Source organism: Pipistrellus hanaki (assembly GCF_964339955.1).
Source record: "Pipistrellus hanaki genome assembly, chromosome: 4".
Taxonomy (NCBI): domain Eukaryota; kingdom Metazoa; phylum Chordata; class Mammalia; order Chiroptera; family Vespertilionidae; genus Pipistrellus; species Pipistrellus hanaki.
This window is the reverse complement of record NC_140506.1, coordinates 120,192-141,667: the sequence shown is the minus strand read 5'-3', so window position 1 is coordinate 141,667 and position 21,476 is coordinate 120,192. Positions and strand designations below refer to the sequence as shown.

Here is a 21,476-nt window from a genome sequence, read left to right as displayed (position 1 = left end):
CCCACAAACAAAAGCCATCTCTCCTTTTTTCCTTCACAGTAACTTCTCGAATCTCTTAAAATTTGTGGAGCTGCCTGTTGATGCCAATAAAGGACAATTCCCATGCTTTCTGCAGCCTGGATCTGATTGATGCAAGCTGATTTTTGAAATGTTAAGATTGGATAGTTTAGAAGCATAGATTGAACCTAAAACCCACAGTAAAAAATAAAATAATGTAAAACCTATACCATTTTATCAAAAATGTGGTGTTATTTTGATAATCATGTAATTTTTTTAGAGATATTCTTTTTAAAAATATATATTTTATTGATTTTAGAGAGGAAGAGGGAGAGAGTGATAGAAACATCAATGATGAGAAAGAATAATCGATTGGCTGCCTCCTGCACTTGCCCTACTGGGGGATCAAGTTTGCAATCCAGGCATGTGCCCTTGGTTGGAATCAAACCTGGGACCCTTCAGTCCATAGGCCAACACTCTATCCACTAAGCCAAACCAGCTAGGGCAATAATGATGTAATTTTTGAAAGTAGCATGCATGTAAAGTTTTAGTTGATATTTATCCTAATAAATACATGCTCTCTGTTATTAGATGCATTGTGAAATCCTTGCTTTGGCAGTAATGTGTTTATTATTCAAACCCTTCACTGTTTTCAGCAGCATCTCTACATCTTATCTGGTTAAGTAGAGATACGGTTGGATTTCATCCCTTCTCATAGAACTGCACCTTCACCCAGTGATTTCCAGTAATTGTGTACAGCTGACGACTTTAGATCTTAAAATCCCAGGACCCCCACTCTAGGAAAGGACAGAAAAAATATAAAATAGTCTGAATTTTAGCTATTGCCAATACTAGTACCATCGGAGGGTGTCAGCCGACCCAGTGGAGGGAGAATTGACCTTGCACAAACGTGTTTGTAACAACTTGGTTCCGTGCAGTCTTTTTGTGCAATGAGATCGAGAATGCCCCCAACACCCCGTGGGCCGTGTTCACACGGATAGTGAGCGGGTGCTGTGTGTAAGGGGTTCAGTTCCTCCTGGAGAGACAGGATTCCCAGCAGCTAATTCATCTTACACCGACTCCTCCTGAGTAAAAGGATGCCCGTGCGATGGAGTCCTCTGAGGACTTCACAGCACAAGGTCTGCTTCTCCAACCCAAACCTCCCTCTGCGGGCGCTTTTGGAAACGGAACGTGAATGCTTCAAAGTACCTACATGAGACAAAGATGAAGTTTAATTTTTGAAGGTTGGGTTGTGTTTTTATTTCATAAGGCATGAAATCCAGAAAAACAAAATAACTGTTCGCCCTCTTCTACCTCCCCCACCGCCTTCCACCTCCGCTCATAGGCCCCTGGGCACACGAGAAAGGGCCGGGCACGGAGCAAACTGGATCCTTCATCTCCCAAAGGTTCCAGGGATTCGCTCATTTTCTTAAATGCAGGGAGGCCTGGCTCCCAGTGGTCCAACGGGCACACTTCCACAGAGGACACTCCGGAGGGGATGTGCTTCTTGTTGGTTTTGCTTTATTATGTAAAGCGAGCGGTGTTCTGCCATTCGCTGGTCAGGATATCGACTTTCGTTCATCTAGCAACAACTTCAGACAGAGTCTGAAAACTGGAATCCAACCAAACGGAGGTTCTGCGCCTTTGTTGACCCCAAATCCCTTCACTTGGGCAGACACCCAGAATATCAGGCTGAAATAATATCACGTGTTTAATACTTTTTCTAAAAAGGCCACGGCACTTCAGTGAAAAAAAAATTGCCAAAACACCTGGGCAAATTACGACTTCTCTGTGTACCTAAAATCAGTGACATTTAACACAAAATACTCGACTCAGCCATGTGAGTGCTGAGCTAACCGAGTGGAAGGAGCCCGAGGCCCCTCTTCACCAGAATGTGGACCATTGTGACGTGCCCTGTGGTAGCTGCATTTTTTAAATCATGCACTTTCAGGTTTAAACAAAAATACTGAGTTAGCCCAGAGATTTTTTTTTAAATCTTTCTTTTGACTATTAATTATTGGAAATTATTAAATGCCTTATTAAAATTATGACTCCTAATCTTACTTTCTTTTTCATCCATCTTCTCATTAAAGCAAAAGGCCAGCTGCAGGGACCGAGACATGTCCCTCTGGTACCATCGATGCTACAAGGAAGGCCACTTGGGATCTGGCAAACCCTCCTGAGAAACTCACATCACAGCACGGTATGGCCTCATCTCCCTCACTCGGCCAGCGAGCGGTAACGTGCCCGACACAAAGAGCATCCTTGCATTTAGTTCTTAGTGGAGCCCTTGGTGCTAATCTGATTGCAGTTCTAAATGTATGTAAGTCACCATGCAGCAAGCGCAAGGAAGAATTAGTTGGTGCATCTAGAAACTCAGGAGAGTATTATTTTTAACTTCCTTTCCTGGAAAAATAATTGTGAGACCTGGGTAGACTTAGTATTGGCATTTAAGCTAATATTGACAAAAAAACAACAAATAGTGTGGATATATTTAAGTTCTGTCTCCATAAGAGCATTTCCACAGTCCACAGAATATTTTGATATTTATAAAAAATCAGTGAGATGCATTCTTCTCAGAGGACGTTGCAAATCCACCCGAAGCGAAAGAAATCGCTTCCATCTGTGACCAGGATTTGAGGCCTTCCTCTTTGAAGCCACATGAAACCAACCACATGCCTCCGAGTTGAAATGACAAGTAGTTGATTCCGAATCGGCATCTGTAGAAGATGAGGGATTAGAGAAGCCATTTTCTGCCCAAATACGCTTCTTTCATCCTCCTTTACCCAGCGGCACCTGAACCATTGGCTGTCATTAACATTTTTACCACCATTGTCACCATCTTAACATCGTGTGTCGTGGGTCTGGCTGGGTTTGAACAGCCTGGGCTCACTTTTCTGCTGCTCTGCTTAACGGAGATGAGAATAAGGCCACAGGCAGAGGCAGCCTTTCCTGGGCGGGGGTGTTGCAGTCACAGGAGGGACTCACGTGATGCATCTCAGCTGCATGAAACTCAGGCCCATGAGAAGGAAAAGTTCATAGGCAGCCGTGTATGTGTCCTCCAAACCCAAACATGTTTGGGACAGGACATGGCCAGTCCTTCCCCAGATAAACTGCATCGTGTAATTGCCTGCTGCACATATGGCAGGTCCCAGCCGTTCAGTATCAGCGAGGTCTTCATCGGGAGCCTGCAGGGCTGGTTCCGAACCACGTATCGGATTCGAACGGCCCTCTCCCTTCCGTGGGCTGGAGATCCTGCTTCCGGAGCCGGTCTCCTGACTTCCACTGACGGAGTGAGCGTCTGTTTTGAAAGCATAACCCTTTCCTCGGTGAAACTGGCTCCTCCAAGTCTCGAACTGGATGTTGGTTACCGTCGTGTCCTGATGTACCGTACGATGTAGCGGCTCCTCTCGGCGGTGGGGTCTCCCGGGGCAGGGGGCAGGGCTCTCAGCAGCTTGTACCATGCATTCGGGTGAGCACCGCCAATATGCTCTCTTCCAAACCCAATGGTGACCGCGGGCAACACGCTGTTTTAAAGCATTTCCACTCTCACCACAAGGAGACAAATGTGCAAACGTCTGTGGTAACGACCCTGCATCACCTGGAGGGAGGAGTTAGCATGAAAAGTCAGCTTCATTCCCTCGCCCCTGAGCTTATTTTAGGGCCATAGGTCTCTCCTTCCAGAGGGAATTATCATTACAAGAGGTCACGAAGGAGCTATCTAGGAGCTGGAACGGTGATGTCAGAGGTGGTGTTAAAGTTCCTATTCGCCTGAATATCCTCCTGCTGCAAGGACCTGGGCGTCCATCCCAACCCATCTGGCAGGTCTGAGATCTGCCAAAAGCCACTCTGGGCTACCAAGTACCATCACGACATCACGGACAAGCTGTATTCCAAGGAACATTCCTTATGAGTCAGAAGTGAATCCAAGAGAAGCTGCACCGCCAGCCGGTGTGGAGGAGCCTTCCTCCGTGGAGGCCTGGGGCAGGCTCAGCCTGTAGAAGCTCCCGCGTCCTGACTTCAGGAGATCGCTCTACGTTCACATCTCTGTTTCCCAAAGCCACGTGCCACAGGTCTGTCTCACAGGGGATGTCTTGACATGAAAGACGTTTTCTTCCTTAGGAAACAGGGGAGTATGCTTTGAAAGGAGATGAGGGGACTGTAAAAGCCTCCAAGGCAAACGCAGTGCGCGGGCAGTGCTGGTGTGACCGGCCTGTGCACTGTCCATCACAGGGAGAAATGGCGGTTCCCGGAGCATGACGAAATGGCGATCGCTGAGGGAAAGTGCTGAGAGCCGTTGTCAGGTTGTGCTCTTTCCTGAAGGACGGCGATGCAACGCGATGTGGGACATAGCTAACCACTGAGGTCCCTACGACACAGAGGAACGGCACAGGGAAATAGTAATGAAGACACGGTTAAAATGGGGGAGAAACGGACACGGTCATTGCTCCTCGTCTGAATGACCAGAAACAGCTTTTGCTCCAGGTCAAACACGGTCAGATATTGGCAGCATGGCATTGTTCGACCTAATGGATTCTGACCGTTTTTATCGTTATCATTGCTTCGCAGCGAGCGACCTCGGAACCCGAGGGGCTGCTGGGCACCAGCAGCACTGCCCGGCTGCTCCAGCCTGAGCCCTGATGAGAGTCTAAGCTTCTCCTCCTCTATCATTATTTCCACAATTTGCTTACTTTTTGTTTCAGCCCCAAATGTTTCTTATTTGGGGAACTGATTTTGTTTTTGCCTTAAGTTTTAACTTGCATATTTTTTGAGGTAAACTATAGTTGTTGGGTTTTTTTTTGTTTCCCCCCCCCCCACACACACACACACTTTAGGGCTTTGGAAATGTATTAATTTACATTCTTATGTTCAGATGAACAACCATTTTTTCATTGCTATTTCTGAATGCATTTATCAAAGTCTACTTGCAATGACATTTTCTAATGCAGTTTTTGATTACTGTGTTAGTAAACACCAGTTCTGTGCTGTTCAGGACATCATTTTAACATGAGCAATGTTGTGAACCTGAGAGCAATATGTCAGACTGCACAATATGTCAGAGATTATTCTACTTGGTAATAAATAGTCTAGGTATGAATGTTGTATTTGGAGGAAGATTTAACTGCTTCCACTCAGAGTGTATTACTGAGGTAAACCCAGAAGCCGGGTGCTGGTCTCGGGCCAGTTTAGTCACTCGCCCTGCCCTGTGACCGATCCCCGTGGAGAACATTCCTCAGCGTTTAGTCCTAATCCCTGTGGCAGAGCTGCAGCCTGCAGGGCAGCGGATAGGAACAGGAGACCCAGGTCAAGCCCAGGTGGGCAGGGGCCACTGCTGCAGAGCCCACCTCCATGCCCTGCCTCCCCTCGACCCAGTGGGAGGGAGCGACAACCAGCCGGCAGCCCACAGCTCAGGCGTCCCGGAGTCAGCAGCCCGGTCCAGCAGGCCAACAGCAGGAGTGGGATGGGTTAGAGTGCCTGCTAACAAGATTATATTCGAACCAGCCGTGCCAGGCAAATGAGGAATGACCTCCTGTTCCTCATCTACAAACCTCCAAACTCACCTTCACCCTGGGTTTCACCATGAATTATGTGAGAGGAACATGACCACCTTCTGCTGGTTCAGCAGAAATCCTGGCGAACAGGCGTCAAGCACATTCTGGAGAGTCAAACAGCTTCTGAAGGCTCGGTTGGTCTTCACTTGTCTGTGTCAGGACCTTCAGCTCCACCTGACCTTCAACACCCAGTCCACACTTCCCCCCAGGTCATCCGAACTGTGTAACGAAGAGGTAATGGGCACAGGGAATCATTAATAAAGACAATATTAAAACAGAGGAGAAAACTCACATGGTCATGTCTCCCTTGTTATTCTTTTGAATGACAAATTTATAGACATGAAACCAGCTTTTGTCATCAGAATTTGAAGATAGGTTTCCTCAGTCTCACCTGCTCTGAGAGGCTCCATTAACAGGTGCAGAGGGGCCAGGTGAGAGGAGGGGTCAGGTGAGGGGAGGAGTCAGGTGAGGGGATGGGCCAGGTGAGGGTATGGGCCAGGTGAGGGGAGGAACCAGGTGAGGGGAGGGGCCAGGTGAGGGGAGGGGCCAGGTGAGGGCAGGGGCCAGGTGAGGGCAGGGGCCAGGTGAGGGGAGGGGCCAGGTGAGGGGAGGGGCCAGGTGAGGGCAGGGGCCAGGTGAGGGGAGGGGCCAGGTGAGGGCAGGGGCCAGGTGAGGGCAGGGGCCAGGTGAGGACCCTGGAGAGGGCTTGTCCCTCCCTCAGGGGCGGGTGTTTCTCAGCTCCAGCTGACCGGCCTTAAGCAGAAATACAAACCCAATTTTGCCTGATGTTGACATTTTTCAAAAGGAGTTGGAAATGCTCATTTTTGTCTGAAAGCTCCCAATGGTTCAATGAAGACAATTATTTGACAATGGACTCCAACCAAGAGTCTGCTGGCCAAGTCCCAATCTGGCTCTGAAAGTGCCTGAGTCTTCATATCGATTCACCTTCCCTTTCCTATCGGGAGGATGCGTGGAAGTCAGGACGCCTTCACCCTCAGCCCATCTACTTCCAGGATCCGAGGCGGCTGAGAGACATTCTCGAGGCCCGAGGTGCTCCTATTGGTGTTCTATGGACTGCAGGCTCCCTTGGTTTGGAAGAGTGGAATGAACTGGGGAATGTCTTAGCCTCTCCCCCCACTTCCACTGCCTGGCTGTGCCCCTGTGGCTGCCCTCAGCACCGTAGGAATGCGGCTGGATGCCAGGGACCCTCCTCTGTGCTCTCTTATCCTCCTATGATGTTGCCCAAACCTGGCTACTCCCCAGTCTTGCTCTCAGGACATGGACATGTGTGTTCCACTGTTCTCTGGACCTATTTAGGCATCCTCACACAGGTCTGATCCAGCATGTCCTGAACGCACCATCCTTTCCTGAATCTGCTCTTTCTTCTGTATTCCTATCTATTTCCGTCCCACAGAACACCCCCTCCCCCACTCCCCACTCCCGGGGATTGCTCCAGCCAATCATCCTGAGCCCCACCCTTTTCCTCAGGCTTCACAATCAGCTGAATGCTCTGCAAGTCCACTTTCCAAATCCCTCGCCAGCCTACTGTCCTTCCCTGATTCACTCAGTGTTTGGCCACCTTCTGCCAGGCCTGGCACCCAGCTCTGGGAGGCAGCCGTGAGCCAGTGGGCTAGGAGATGCTGGGTCTAACTCCACTCCTCCGTGTCCTCTGGACCCTTCTCTCCTGGACCAGAGCCTTGAGGCTGTGCAGCTGGGTTTCTTCATCTTCATCCAACAGAATGAATTCTCTAAAACTCAAATACAAGGTCCCTTTTCTCCTCAAAACTTGTGACCAGCATAACCTTCGGTGCAGCCCACACGCCCGGGCAGCACGCGGAAGGCCTGCTGTCTGCTCCTTCCAGCTCTGCCTGCCAGGCCGACACACCCACTGGCACGGTGAGCGCTTGTCTCAGGCGCTGTGCAGATAATTCCCACCGCTGAGAACACCTTCCCCGCCGCCTTCTCCTCCTAAACCCCATCGTCTGCAGAGCCCAATGAACGAGAACTTCCTCCTCTGGAATTCAGCCGCTGCGTCCACCCCACGCCTGGGGCTCCCTCATGATTCCTCGTCTCGGCGGGTTCCCAGAACACCCCGCATACCTGGGTCATCACATCACCCATGCATCAGGCTAGTAAGTAAATGCACTGTCTCCTCCACTCGGCCGGGACTTCCTTGGGGGCAGGGAGGGTGTGGGTTTATTCCACATGTCCGACCCCGGGACCCTCAGCACACACGATGGACAAGCACAGGTTTCCAAGCTGCATGGTATTATACTATGTGGCCTTACACTGCGCGACTCAGTGAAAGAACATCTACCATCTGCCCACTCCCGCTTTTTTCTTCTCTGCCTGAAAGATTAGATTCTACTTTTGCATACCCAGCGATGAGTATAATTTCTTTTTCAGCTAGTTCTCTAAGCCTGTGGTAGGCAAACTGCGGCTCGAGAGCCACACGCGGCTCTTTGGCCCCTTGAGTGTGGCTCTTCCACAAAATACCATTGCCTGGGAGAGTCTATTTTGAAGGAGTGGCGTTAGAAGTTTAAGTTTAAAAAATGTGGCTCTCCAAAGAAATTTCAGCCTTTGTGCTGTTGATATTTGGCTCTGTGGACTAATGAGTTTGCCGGCCACGGCTCTAAGCCACTTAACAGACTCACATTGTATACACGGCTGGAGCATTCCAGCCATCTGGGACCTGTGGAATATCCAAGGCAAATTCTCCAGACCTGACTTTTAGTAATAAATACATCAGGAGCAGCTGGTGATCATTGTAGAGACATGGACAATCACACCTCCACCTCGGCACACAGTGCAGGATCCCAGCGCGGCCCCCGCCCTGATGGGAGACGCCGACTTCTCAGGACAGCACCTTCCCACACAGGTCACCACCCAGCACAGGCACTGCCTCCCGGGCGATGGGTCACTGCAAGTTCAGGAACAGGCCGGGCAGCTCTCCTCGCCTGTCCCAGGGCAGGTCCCACGGAAGAGAAGCTCGGTCTGCTCTGGGATGACTTGGTCCTTTGAGAGCAGAGCTGGTTCCCATGCTGTCCTTGCACCGCGCACCAGAAGGAAAACAGACTGCAGGAAGCCCTTCCCCCACCGGGAGAGCCCGGTCCTGCCGGTGGCGCGGGAGGCGTTGGGGCAGGTTCGGTGAGTAATACACTTGGAGGTGCGGGCACATACAGCACAGCGTTTTGTCCATATTAAGATAAACTTCCTGCACCTCCTGACACTAATAACAGAGTCTGTTTACACAGATCGCAGCAGCTTCAGCTGCAGGCTGAACCCTCCGGAGAGAGGCTGGTCTGGAGTTAGTAGGAGGCCTGTATTTGCAACGAGAGCAGTATTTTCGTTATACTCTTGTCAAGCGAGGTCTACTCTGCCTGCCTGGAAGCTGTAGAGAAGCAAAGATCTAACTCCAGTACGCATCTATGTCCCATGCATGCCGTCCAGACCGAGGAAGGCTAAGCCCAGCAATGGACCATGACAGACAGACAGACAGACAGACCACGGGACAAGAAGTGCTGTTGCTTTTCCATTAGCTTTATTGCCAACAGTTTAAAATGGTCAACATAAAAAAAAGAACATCTGATAATAAATACTGCTCTTTGGCTGTAATAAATAAAAAGTTTATTAACAAGGAATGCACTTTTCCAGCCACAAGTGTCTTAAAAAGTAACCAAAAACATTGTAGATGGCCATAGTTCACAGTTAAGCAGCCAAACGCTGCCCCGCTGCTGTCGCAGCCTTTTCCATCGGCTCCTCCCCCGCGGGAAGGATGGTCACAGCCCCAGTCCTCTGCCTGAAACGCTCAACGGGAGTCAGAGTCAATGCACCTTTCTCTGAAACTGTCTGGAAAAACTTTTACAACAGATCATTGCATCTGGTCCCCACTTGGACCGTCCAGGCCAAGAGTGGCATCCTCAGACGTCCGGCAGCCAGAAGGACGGCCTTCGTACCACCGCTGCCCGCCTTTCCACGTGCAGAACCTTCCCTGCGCCCGCGTGGCTCCGGGGAGGAGCTGCGGCCCAGTCCGCTAGTTGCACCTCTGCAAAAGCATGTTCAGCGCGTACTCCATCCGCTGCTTCAGCTCGGGCGCACAGCCCGACATCAGCAGCGTGGTCAGCCGGAAGGTGGAGGAGAGCCGGTCCTCGTTGATGTAGGTGAGCAGGTATTCCTCGTCCTGGCTGCAGATGATCACCTTCGTGTGGTCGTGGTAGAAGTTCACCTTCGAGAGCAAACCCAGACATTAGGTCTCTTACCACAAGGGAAATGCCAGGTCACAAGCCGGACGGCAAGTGCCTCCTCAAGACCTGCACCTGCCCTTCCCCAGGCTGCTCACCTGGAAGGTGCCGTCGTTGAAGAGCATCATTAAGGCCTTGTCGGACTTGAGCCACTGAAGGAGGTAGAGCCGCGGCCTGCGGGTGTCAGTGACGCTGGGCAGGTCTCCGCCCTGGAAGAGATTGGAGGGTGCCTGTGAGATGCAGTGTGCACTCCACTCATTCCCCAAGGCAGCCGCCTCCCGAAGGAAGATGCCAGGTGGCCCGGGATCCCTGCCTCTCCCCCCGCGCTGCCCCCCGCAGCCCCGAGGCCACACAGTCACCCGGCCAGACCCCCTCCCAGCACCGGCCCTGCGCCCAGCACCTACGTCCATCAGGTTCTCCTCCATGTAGTGGGAGAAGTACTTGAGCACCGTCACTTGGCTGATGAACTGCTCAGGGGCGGCGGTCGCTGTGAAGATAGAGCACTGGCCGAGCTCCGCGTAGTAGTGGACGGTCCTGCGGGCGGGGGTGGCAGGGGAGGACAGACAGGTCAGCGGCTGTTTCCACGTCTCGGCGGGCCCGGTGCCGCAGGACTGCACGTGCAGGCTCACCTCTTGTCGGGGAGGAGGCTCATGTGGGCCCCGTTGTTGAAGAGGACGCCCACCGTGTGGTCGGAGAGCTGGTACCCGAAGCCGTACTTGTTGGAGTAGTCGACCCACTTGGTGACCCACTGGAAGGAGGTGCTCAGCTGCTCCCTGGGAGTGCAGTCGGCCTCCGGCATGTTCTCCAGACACCCGCGGAGGACTCTGGCCACCGTGTCCGCCACGCTCCCCATGGTGCTGTCCTCCAGGCCTGGACAGTGAGGAAGTGACGGAATAACTAACAAACCCTCGGCTTTGGCAGGTGCCATGTTTCCTTCCACTGATTCTTCTAAGGATGTGGAACCCCAAACCCCTCCCAAACTTCTACCCGGCCTTGGCTTACTCCTTCGATGGTATGTTAGTTCTGTGCAGGCAGAAGGGCCTATTACCCAGTGCTGAGCCCTGGCACCTACATTTCCCCATCGGCAGCGTTGTTGGCATCACTTACATTCGCTGCTGCTGCTGCAGCTGCCAAGGGTCCCTCGGACAATCATCCGAATCACGTCTCCAACCTGCTGCCTGTTTTCCACGCCGGCTGTTCCCGACCCGGCCACGGAGGCGGGAGGTGGCTGGAGCTCCTGGGAAGAGAACCACACAATGAGTCCAGCCCCTGAAAGTCACTCAGGCCAAGAAGTAGACACAGCCAGGTTAGAGCAGTGGACACGGAGAGGTTAGAACCGTGGACAAGGCCAGGCAAGAGCTACTATAGTAGCTCAATTGCATACATTGTTCAACTGAAAGACAAAAATCTTTCCTTTGGAAGGGTAAAGGGATGGAAGAAAATAAACACTGACATGTTCGAACTATGATAATTCCAGAGCAAGCGACATTTAACAGAGTGAAATGACTTTGGTCTCTTCCAGCTTACCTCATCTGTCCTGTGTTTGTTGGGTAGCTGCGTTATTGAAGCCTTTTTCAAATCATGCCTGAGCTTGTAAATGTCTTCATCTTCTTTAGATGCTTTATCTGCAAACCGAGGACAAGGATTTTGAGTGTTTCTCTATCCTCACCAGGTAGGAACAGAGCTAGCGTAGTTCCTCACTTTGCATTAGTAACTAGCTCTGAGCACCCAGGGCAAAAACAGCATTTTCATCGCTGCCATTAGCTTCGATTATGCAAGAAGCACACTTCAAGCCTATGCCATAGAGAGCCACCCATCCCACTCTGCAGTGCAGGTTTGTTACGCCATAAAAAGTGCAAGAGTGCACAAACATACTGGCTACTCTACGCCACTGCTAAAGCCTCTTCTAACTAACGGGTCCAACCTAAACATAACACTGGGTACAGAACAGGGATAGGTCTTCACACTTACTGTGTGTGTCGATGTATCTTGCTTTGTCCTTTTTGCCACCAAAGAGAGCAGCAGCGGCTTTCCTGAAGAAGTTCTTCGCGGGGCTGGACAGGTGGAAGTCTGGGACCGTGTGGCAGCAGCTGGACGAAAGCCTGTCGGGAGTGAAGCCCTGTGGGCGAGAAAGGCGCTCAGTGACCTGCTGGTGATGGCGTCAGCAGCATGTCATCGGGAGACCCTGGAAACACACCAACCTGCAGAAAGAACTCGTGTCGAAGGATGTCATCCAAACGGGGTCGGTCCTCGGGGTTTTTGGACAACATGCTCGCTATCAAGTGCTTCGCGGGGGCCAGCAGGGAGGACGGCATGGTGTACCGCGCTTCCCTTATGCACCTGTACGTCTCTTTCAGGTTCGTGGTTTCGAACGGGGGTCTTCCCAGGAGCATTGTGTACCTGGGGGGAAGGAAACACCTTCAGCAATGGTCACGAAGCAGCCCCTTTCAAATACGAGCTCGCAGCCAATCTGCTTCGCGGTCGCTGTGGTGTGGTCACTTACATGACACAGCCTAACGCCCAGATGTCCGACTCGCAGCCGTGCCCTTGCTTGTTGAGGACTTCGGGGGAGAGATAGTTTGGGGTACCACATATTGTTCTGCAGAGACAAGAGAGGAAGAGCTCATTAGGGACTGTTCCATTGTTGCACTTGGCTCCCTCGATAAAACCTTGAAAGCACTGTGTTGAGTTTCTGTTTGGAAACATTTGACTTTTGGTTTTGGCCTTTGGACAGCTGGCACCTGACCAAGTGATTCTTGGTGTGTTTTTTTAAGGCATGCCGTTTCCCCCGCCCACACGGACCAAGTGTTTGAACCCATGGGCCCAGGCCTCTGTGTACACAGCGGGCAAATGCAGGACAGGTTTGTTTCCTATTCAACGTGCGGGCAGGAGGCATCGGACCTGGCCCAGTCAGGCCCAGAGTGGACACTCAGTAGACGCTTCCCCACGTTCACACTGCTGTGATTTTCAGGTTGAGCATTCACTGATGGGAACTAATGGAGCCTGTGTGGCCTGCACAGACCCCAGGAGGAGGGGGTCTTTCTGGCTCTCACCTCCTTCTGTGCTCCAAGGGCTCCAGCCTGGCTGCCAAACCGAAGTCCCCGACTTTCAGCTCCATGGCCTCGTTAATGAAAAAGTTCCCTGGGGGACAAACAACGTGGCCTGAGTGCTCTGAAGGCCCTGAGCGAGTGCACACACACAGCTCTGGGGGCAAGCGGCCAGCTGCTGACCATTCTAGCCTTCCCCTCCACCCCCCATTCACCAGCAAGACTGGATCCCAGGGAGGGGCGTGCATGAGGCAGCGAGCCAGAGAGAAGCGGGGCCCTCTCCACAGCCAGTGTCCGATGAAGGACTCACCGAGTTTGAGGTCCCTGTGAAGGATTTCCTGCTCGTGAAGGTACTTCAGTCCCGACACGATCTGCCGGAGGTAGTACCGGACTTCGGGCTCCGTCAGCACCTTCCTCGCTTTCAGGATGTGAGCCATGGACTGGGGGAGAGGAGAGGAGGCGCTGTCAGGCAGGGACATCAGCTTCAGGATGTGGGGTTCCCTCCCCCCACACGGCCCCTGGCCCCCGCGGCCCCCAGCCCCGGCCCCGCGGCCCCCCCAGCCCCGGCCCCCGCGCCCCCCAGCCCCGCCCCCGCGGCCCCCAGCCCGGCCCCCGGCGCCACGCACCCGCCGGCTGCAGTACTCGAGCAGGATGTAGATGTTGTCCTGGTCCTCGAAGTGGTGGTGGAACTGGACGACGTGCTTGTGGTGCAGCAGCCGGTGCAGCTCGATCTCCTTGTCGATCTGCGGGAGGCACAGGCTCAGCCCCGCCGGCCGGGCGGCTCCCCCCGCGGCCCCGGGCGCCCCCCGCACGCACCTTCTCCCGCTGGTGGGGCTTGGCCACGCGGCTGTGCGGGATGATCTTGGCCGCGTAGACCTTGTTGCTGGTCAGGTCCGTCATCTCATAACACTTGGCGAAGCCGCCCTGCAGGGAACAAAGCGAGGCGCTGAGCCGGGGGCGGCGGGGACGGGCAGGACCGGCGAGCACGGCCGAGGACAGCGGCCGGGCGGGGCGCGCTGCCCAGCTCCCTCCCCGCGAGGCGCCGGCCCGGACAGCGGCGGCCGCCTCACCTTGCCCAGCACCCGGCCGCGGCAGTAGCGCCGCCCCGTCGTGGGGTCCACGACGACCCGGGACAGCTCGGCGCCCGCGTGGTGGCGGGGCTGCGGGGCGGCCGGCGGCTCCTCGGCGGGAGGCGGCCGCCGGCGCTTCGGGTCGCCGCCCGCCCGGCCGGGCTGCTCGGCGGCCTTGGCGCCCGCGGGCGGCGCGGCGATGGTGCGGAGCAGCTCCATGTCCGCGCCGCTGGGGAGTGAGTGCGGCCCGAGCGCCGCGCCGCCTCTTATCTGGCCGCGGCCGCGCTGACGTCACCACGTCGCTCCGCCCACCGGCCGCGGGCGGAGCCGAGCTGGGCGCGGGGGCCGCGGTTCCCGCCCCGGGCCGCGCCCTCGGGGCTGTACCGCCGGGGGTCCAGCACCTCCCAGGCCCCCGACCCGGCCCCGCGCCCGCGACCAGCCCCGCAGCCCTGCAGCCGGGCGGCTCGGGTCCGGGTGACCCGCACGCCCCGCGCGGTCTCCGCCTCCAAGCAGCCGAGCGCGGGGCCAGGGCGCCCCCTTGCGGACGCTGCCGAAGCGCGATGGGCGGGAAGGCGGCACGTGGGCGGCCCGCAGGGGAGCGGGAGGTGCCGCGAGAGGGCGGGTTTGCGGGAGGTCGCCCTCACGTGCTGGGGGAGACGGGTGAGGGGTGTCACCCCGAGGCCCCGGGCCCCCCACTCCAGGGGTCACCGGGCGCGCGGTTCCTGCTCCCCGGCGGGTGCCTCTGAGCCTGGGGCGAGGCCCGCGCGGGCCGGAGGGCGGGCTCAGTCCCGCTGGGCACCGCCGCTTCACCGCCGGGGCCGGGCGGGGGCCGGGGCCGGGGCCGGGCCGGGCCGGGGCCGGGGCCGGGCCGGGCCGGGCCGGGGCCGGGGTGAGGTCGCTCTCTCTCTCCGCGTCCAGAGCGTCAGGCGGGGCGCCGCGCCGCGCACGGTGTCTGCCGACCCCGGGGCCAGGTGTGAACGCTGACGCAGTTGCCGGGGACAGCTTCTCCTGGCCCGGGGGTGCCGAGACCGGGGCTGCCCCAGCGCATCCGTGACACCCGAGGTGCAGTGGGTGAGATGCAGGCTGGGCGCAGGCTGGTGCGCGGACACGTTGTCGGAGACCCGATCCCCCGGCGCGGTGCAGCAGGGGTGGTTGGAGCTCAGGGGTCTCCGGGAAAGGGGGCCCTCCCCCTCCCTGGGGTGTGAGGGACCCAGGTCATGTGACCCGCCCTTCTGGCCTCAGCCTGGGGGACCTCTGCTCCCCGCCTGCCCTGGGCTCGCGGGTTCAAGAAATACAGCCTTCCTCTCCAGACCTATTTCACACCGTGTCTTTGTCCTGTTCTTTAGTGATGAATTTTTAATCTATAATTCGTCGTGGCTTTCTAAGGTAAAAGGACTGAAGAATAGATTGTCATATTTTTCCTTGTTTCATTTATTTGTCACATACTACTTCATACATTTTTACCGAATGTACTAAAAACTCGATAGGCTATTGAACGTTTCATATGAAATGTAGGTCTCCCCTCCCAAACCCTTGGGCATTTAATATAATATTAACACTATATATGTGTTAGGGGGTCAGCTGTGAAATTTGATTATTTGGTTGGTGGTGCCATCATGTGGACAGGACCAAAACTGCAGTCCATAGAGCAAAAAAAGAAAATGTACTTTCCAATGGAGACAAATTTTTAATTGCAAACCATTTCTCTTTAGTTCTATAGATGTAATGCAAATGCAATTAAAATCCCAATAGGATTTTTCATTGAAATTTGACAAGCTGAGTTTTGAACTTTACATGAAAGTGTAAGTGATCAAAACAAGCAAGGTCACCTTAAAGGAGAATTAAAGGAGCCTTTCTTCCCCAGCCACCATGACTGTCAGGAGAGGCTGGTCCTCTCCAAGGAGCAGGAACAGACTGCCAGTGGACTAGAGTAGAGAGCCTGGAAATAGACCCACGCCTGTGTGGGATGTTGGGAAATGAGGGAGGTGCCCAGGATGGAGGGGCTAGTCAGTAAATGGCACAGGAAACAAATGGTTTTCCATATTTAAAAAAATCTATATATATAAAAGCCTAAGCAACCGTCGCAACAGAAACAACCAAACGGATGACCAAACAGGCTGCATGGGGCAACCAGGTCGGCATGAGGGACAGCTGGGGGTGACCAGGCCTGCAGGGGGGTTAGTGAGGGACGACCAAAGGACCGAACAGCAGGCTGCGTGGGGCAACCAGGCCAGCAGGAGCACAGTTGGGGGCAACCAGCCTGCAGAGGAGGACAGCGAAGGTCAACCAGGCTGGGGGGGGGGGAGGCAGTTGGGGTGACCAGGCCAGCAGAGGGGGCAATTAGGGGCGATCAGGCAGGCAGGCAGGTGAGCAGTTAGGAACGAGTGGTCCCAGATTGTGAGAGGGATGTCCGACTGCTGGTTTAGGCCGGATCCCTAAACCAGCAGTTGGACAGCCCTTAAGGGGTCCTGGATTGGAGAGGGTGCAGGCTGGGCTGAGGGAACCCCCACCCATGCATGAATTTCATGCACTAGGCCTCCAGTTGAGATATAATAGCCATATAACATTGTACTAGTTTTAGTTGTACAGCATAATGATTTGATGTTTGTATATATTGTGAAATGATTAAGTTTACACCACCATGTAAATTTTACAGTTATAATTTTTTTTTCTTGTGATGAGAACTAAGCTCTATTCTGTTAGCAACTTTCAAATACACAACAGGCACTATTCATTACAGTCACCCTCCTTTACCTTACATTCCAGAACTAGTTAATCTTTAACAGGAAGCTTGGCAACTGTCACCCATTTTGCTCACCCCACCCTGTCTCTGGCAACCACCAATCTGTTCTCTGGAGTCCAGATGTAAGAGGTGTGGACAAAAGGGGCCACACACTAACCTGACAAGCTCAGGGAGGCCTGCGTGGCGGTCTTGCAAACTCAAACCAAAAGCCCATTAGACAGGAGGTGTGGTATATACCCATCTGGGATATTATATGCAAATCAATGAATACTGGACATCCACATCAACATGAGAAAATCTTAATGTTGTGTTTAAAAATGTCAAATAAGGTGACTTTAAAAAAAATAAAATTCAAGAACTAAATCTAAATATTCACACATACATATTTTTCTTTTAAAAGATAAGCAAATGTTAAAAACACAAAAATCTCAAAAAACTATTTTAAAAAACAAGGAAATGTTAAACACAAAATTTGGGATAATGGTTACCTTGCACAAGTAAGACAGGAATATAGGAGAAACCAAGACATGTGTGATTGTGTAAATTGTGGTCAGTGATTTTGTTCTTGGGGTGGATTACAGAAACTAAAAAGGAGCATGCATGCAGAGATCAATGATAACTATGCCATGAGCCAAGGAGTAGGGTTAGTCCCATTATGAGTACCTTAAATTTGGGATTAAAAAGTTCTGATGAAAAAAAAAAAAAGTTCTGATGAGCCTGGCCAGCATGGTTCAGTGGTTGAGCATCAATCTATGAATCAGGAGGTCATGGTTCGATTCCCGGTCAAGGGCACATGCCTGGGTTGTGGGCTCGATCCCCAATAGGGATTGTGCAGGAGGCAGCCGGTCCATGATTCTCATCATTGATGTTTCTGTCCTGCTCTCCCTCTTCCTTCCTCTCTGAAAGCAATAAAAACATATTTTTTAAAAATTCGGATGAGTATGATGATGTGAGGGAAGCAAAGCAAAGAGAACAGTGTGGCATGTGAATGTGCTTTCAGGAGGCTGCAGGACTCAGCGGGATGTGTTGAGTCTGTTAAACTGTTCCAGGCACAAGGCTTTAATTTAGGTGGAAAGAGCCCAAACCTCATTTTATGTCCATCACATTATATTTACTGGATATTTGGGTTTAATAACTAACTTAATGAATATAAATAAAAGGTTACATTTAGTATTTAAATATAAAGTACACTAGAGGCCTAGTGCACGGAATCGTGCACCAGTGGGGTCCCTCGGCCTGGCCCGAAGGATTGGGTGGAAACTGGCTCTCTGACATCCCTGAAGGGTCCCCAAGGCTGGCCAGCTGGGGAGGGACTGCGGAGGGCTCCAGGGCCCTTCTCTCTCAGTCCCAATGGACCAGACCTGAGCAGCAAGCCAACCTACCTGTCGGAGCATCTGTCCCCTAGTGGTCAGTGCATGTCACAGCATATCATTAGTATATTATGCTTTGATTGGTTGAATGGACAACTGAACACTTAGCATATTAGGCTTTTATTATATAGGATTATATAGGATTGCATATTGCACATCCTTTATGTTGTGGTTATTTTGACATATTGGCATTTTGTAAATGAATAAAACCAAATCCTGCCAATAATCGTTGGTGAAGTTTATATTATACATGCATTTGTAAAAGTATTTGACCAAAAACTTTTATTTATTCATCTGTCTGTTTATCTATCTACCTACCATCCATCTGTCAGTTTCTGGGACATGGTATTAATAACAGTATTTGAGAGTGTGAGGGCTAAAGAAAGAACTTTTCCTCCCACTGGCTGAGTTCTTCTAGCTGGGCCAACAGTCAAAGTAAAGAGACAGAGGAACTGGAGGAAATGCCCTCAGTTTACTTTGTGATCACACATTCGGGGCTGCCATGAGCACAGAGACCCAGGGAGGCACGGGCAGTGGAGGGTCGCATCCATGTGCGGTGGGCCTTCAAAGAACAGGAAGACAGTCCCGGGAGATGGAAAAGCCATTGTTTGGGGAAAGGCTGTTTGCTGCCTCTTGGACCCCGTGACACGGGAGCACTGAGCAAAGGTCACAGGAGCTCACGTTAAACTGCGGGACGCGGAACAGGCCCTCTGTCCAACGTCCTAGGCAGATAGGGGAGTTCACAGGCTTCCTCCTGAGTCCTTTGTCCTTAATAACCAGCTTAAAGGCAATATTCCAAAAGGCATATTGTGGGGGCCAGTCGCTTCCCTGCAAGAGCACCCCAACCCCATTCACTGTTGCACAAAGCACAGCTGTCATTGCAGTGGACTTAGCACTCCCTCTGCTGGTACAAGTGGTAATGCCACTCAGTGCTGTCCAGTCATGCCCACCTGGAAGTCACCTCACTTTTGCATCTGTCTTAAAGGGCACACTTTTTTTCTAAAGTCTGTTGTGGGGTCGATCCCTGGGTTCAAAATAAGACCACCGAAGGCTGATAATTTATTAAAAAAAGCAGGCAAAGAATTTATTGACTGGCCAGGGCAGCCGCAAGAGCACCGCACGCAGGCGGACCCTACCCGACTGTGCCTCTTTAGGGGCAGGTGGTTATTTTTAAAGGTTCTGAGAAGGAAAACCCCCATTCTGCAACAAACTGTTGTTTGGAATTTTCTGCTGTTCTTCCTAGATAAAATTCTAGTTTGCTTTAGCCCCTTTGAAGAACGATAAAGACAAACCTAGCTGTCTTACCTTGCAGGCCAGAGACCAGACATGCCCACAATCTCAATACCATGCCAGGTGCACTTTTCTTAATTGGACAGAACAGCATTGTTTTCGAGGCCAGTATCGAGATAACCACTAAGTGCACATAGAGCTGGCTCTTTAATGAAAAAGAAAGTTCTGCCTGTAACCTTGCCCAGACCTTGAACTCATCCTCCCTAAGCCCATCGCGCGATGAACAAAGCAAGTAAGTGAAGGTCGAAGTCAGAATAGTAGGGTTAAAATCAAACAGTAGTTTTTACCCGAGTATGATTGCTACCATATTTCAAAGTCAATTTATTTAAAGACTTATAAATAAATAAAAATTATTGAGAATATAACAAAAATAAGCTCAAGATGTTTTAGCTTTTCCTCATTCTTGGAAATGAAGACCTTCTGTAAGTATGAAAAACCTGTCTTATTGACGTCTTATGAAACTTTTAGAGAACATCCCTCTTTCCTCTCCTTTTGAACGTTTGCATCTTGCAGTTTGCATCTCCTCAGGCATGCAGTTTGAACTTCTGTTCATTTAAGACCGTTACTTATCACCTTTCCCTCAGACCTCCCAGTCCCTGGAGTCAGACAGGGGAGAGCTCGCCACACCCTTCACCAGAATCACACTCACGTGGAATGCTGTGTGGACCAACATCACCCTACAGCCCCTGAAAAACTGTTCTTGAACATGAAGACCCTCTTTTGTCGTCCTATTTTAATACCAATGCCTTACGAGACCTAGTGTTACTCTTGTTAAACTATTTGAAGAGACTGGTCCCTTCCTGCTCATTCATCTTGACATTTATTATATTGGGAAATCTCTGGGCTCTGCAGGTGGGAAATAAAAACCAGGAAGGAGACCTGACTCGGTGAGTTTCAGCTCCCCCAGAGCGTTCAGCACAGCAGACACAAGGAAGCTTGTTAGAGCATTCCCCAACACTGCTCCTCTGCAGGAGAGAGTCAGGCATTCACCGTGTACATGTGGAGTGCTGAACAACTCAATGCGAACAAGGGTATTTAGCAGCAATGACAGAGGGACTTCTCCCCTCTCCCCCCCGGGAGGGTCTCCGTGTCCTCAGAAGGCAGGCAGGTGGACGGACAGGCCCGGCGCTGTTCTCTCTCCGGGCCTCCTGCTCTCCCCCAGCCCCTCCTGCCGCTGGAGCTCTGGAGCAGCCAGTTAGCAGAGGGTCACACTTGGGCTTGCTCTGTCCCAGAGGCGGGCCTGCAGTTTTCGCCATCCCTCTCAGGATTACAGGGGAAGATTCCAAAGCATTTGTAAGGTATGTCAGAGCCAACCTTAAAAAACAACGGCATCACGTAAGAAATGCAAACCTAAATCTTAGCACGTGGAGAAAATGAGGCCACACCAGCTCTCAGGCCTCTTGGAATACAGCCCAGCATTGTTCCTGGCCTGGTACAGTATGCCTTCCAAGAGGCTCTCTGTCCCTTCCTCTCTCTCTAAAGTCAATAAAAACATTTTTTATAAAAAAAGTAATAAAACACAAATTGTTAGCTAGCCCAGAATCTATCTTCTCTTTCCCTCAGAAAAGAGGACAACAGAGAGACAGAAAATGTACTTAAAATAACGAGAGAGGGAATTTAAGGAATAACTGGAGAGGCTTAGTCCACGTAGGTAGCCTAAGTCTATGAAAATATTTATCAAATCTGATGCTAGAAAAATTAAAAAAATTTAGCAAGACCAATTTCCACAGAAATAGAGAAACTTGTCAAAAACTGCCCCCTAAAAAGCCCTCAGGCCTAGATGGTTTCATGGGGCAAATCTGTGTCACTATTAGAGTTCAATAATTCCAATACTTTTTAAGCTGTTCCAGGTCACAGAATAAAATAGAAACTTAGAATTTATTTATTTTTTAAGATACATTTTCATTGATTTCAGAGAGGAAGGAAGAGGGAGAGAGAGAGAGATGGAAACATCATGCCGTACATCATGCCCGCAACCTTGGCATGTGCCCCAACTGGGAATCGAACCGTCCCTGCCACTCTGAGCACAGTGTGCAGCTGAGGATGGGGGTCTGGAGAGAGGTGAACTTGGAGCACTCTGCAGACTATCGTTTTCTTGCTACACTCTCCAGTTCCCATTTTACACGGAGAAAAGCTGGTTTGCTCAAGATCAGACAGCAGAGAGGG

General features: G+C 52.0%; 1 protein-coding gene across 1 annotated transcript; it reads right to left on the bottom strand.

Annotated features, from left to right (window-relative positions):
- Positions 1-9,071: 9,071 nt before the first annotated feature.
- Positions 9,072-14,161, bottom strand: PLK2 (polo like kinase 2). Its single transcript, XM_084880982.1, has 14 exons — positions 13,908-14,161; positions 13,654-13,761; positions 13,464-13,580; positions 13,148-13,277; positions 12,844-12,931; positions 12,294-12,389; positions 11,992-12,190; positions 11,762-11,909; positions 11,318-11,415; positions 10,898-11,027; positions 10,420-10,660; positions 10,195-10,324; positions 9,889-9,999; positions 9,072-9,774 (listed from the first exon to the last, which is right to left on the bottom strand). Exons 1-14 carry the CDS (start codon positions 14,124-14,126, stop codon positions 9,583-9,585), a joined length of 2,007 nt encoding a protein of 668 aa, XP_084737108.1. The 5' UTR covers positions 14,127-14,161; the 3' UTR covers positions 9,072-9,582.
- Positions 14,162-21,476: the final 7,315 nt, after the last annotated feature.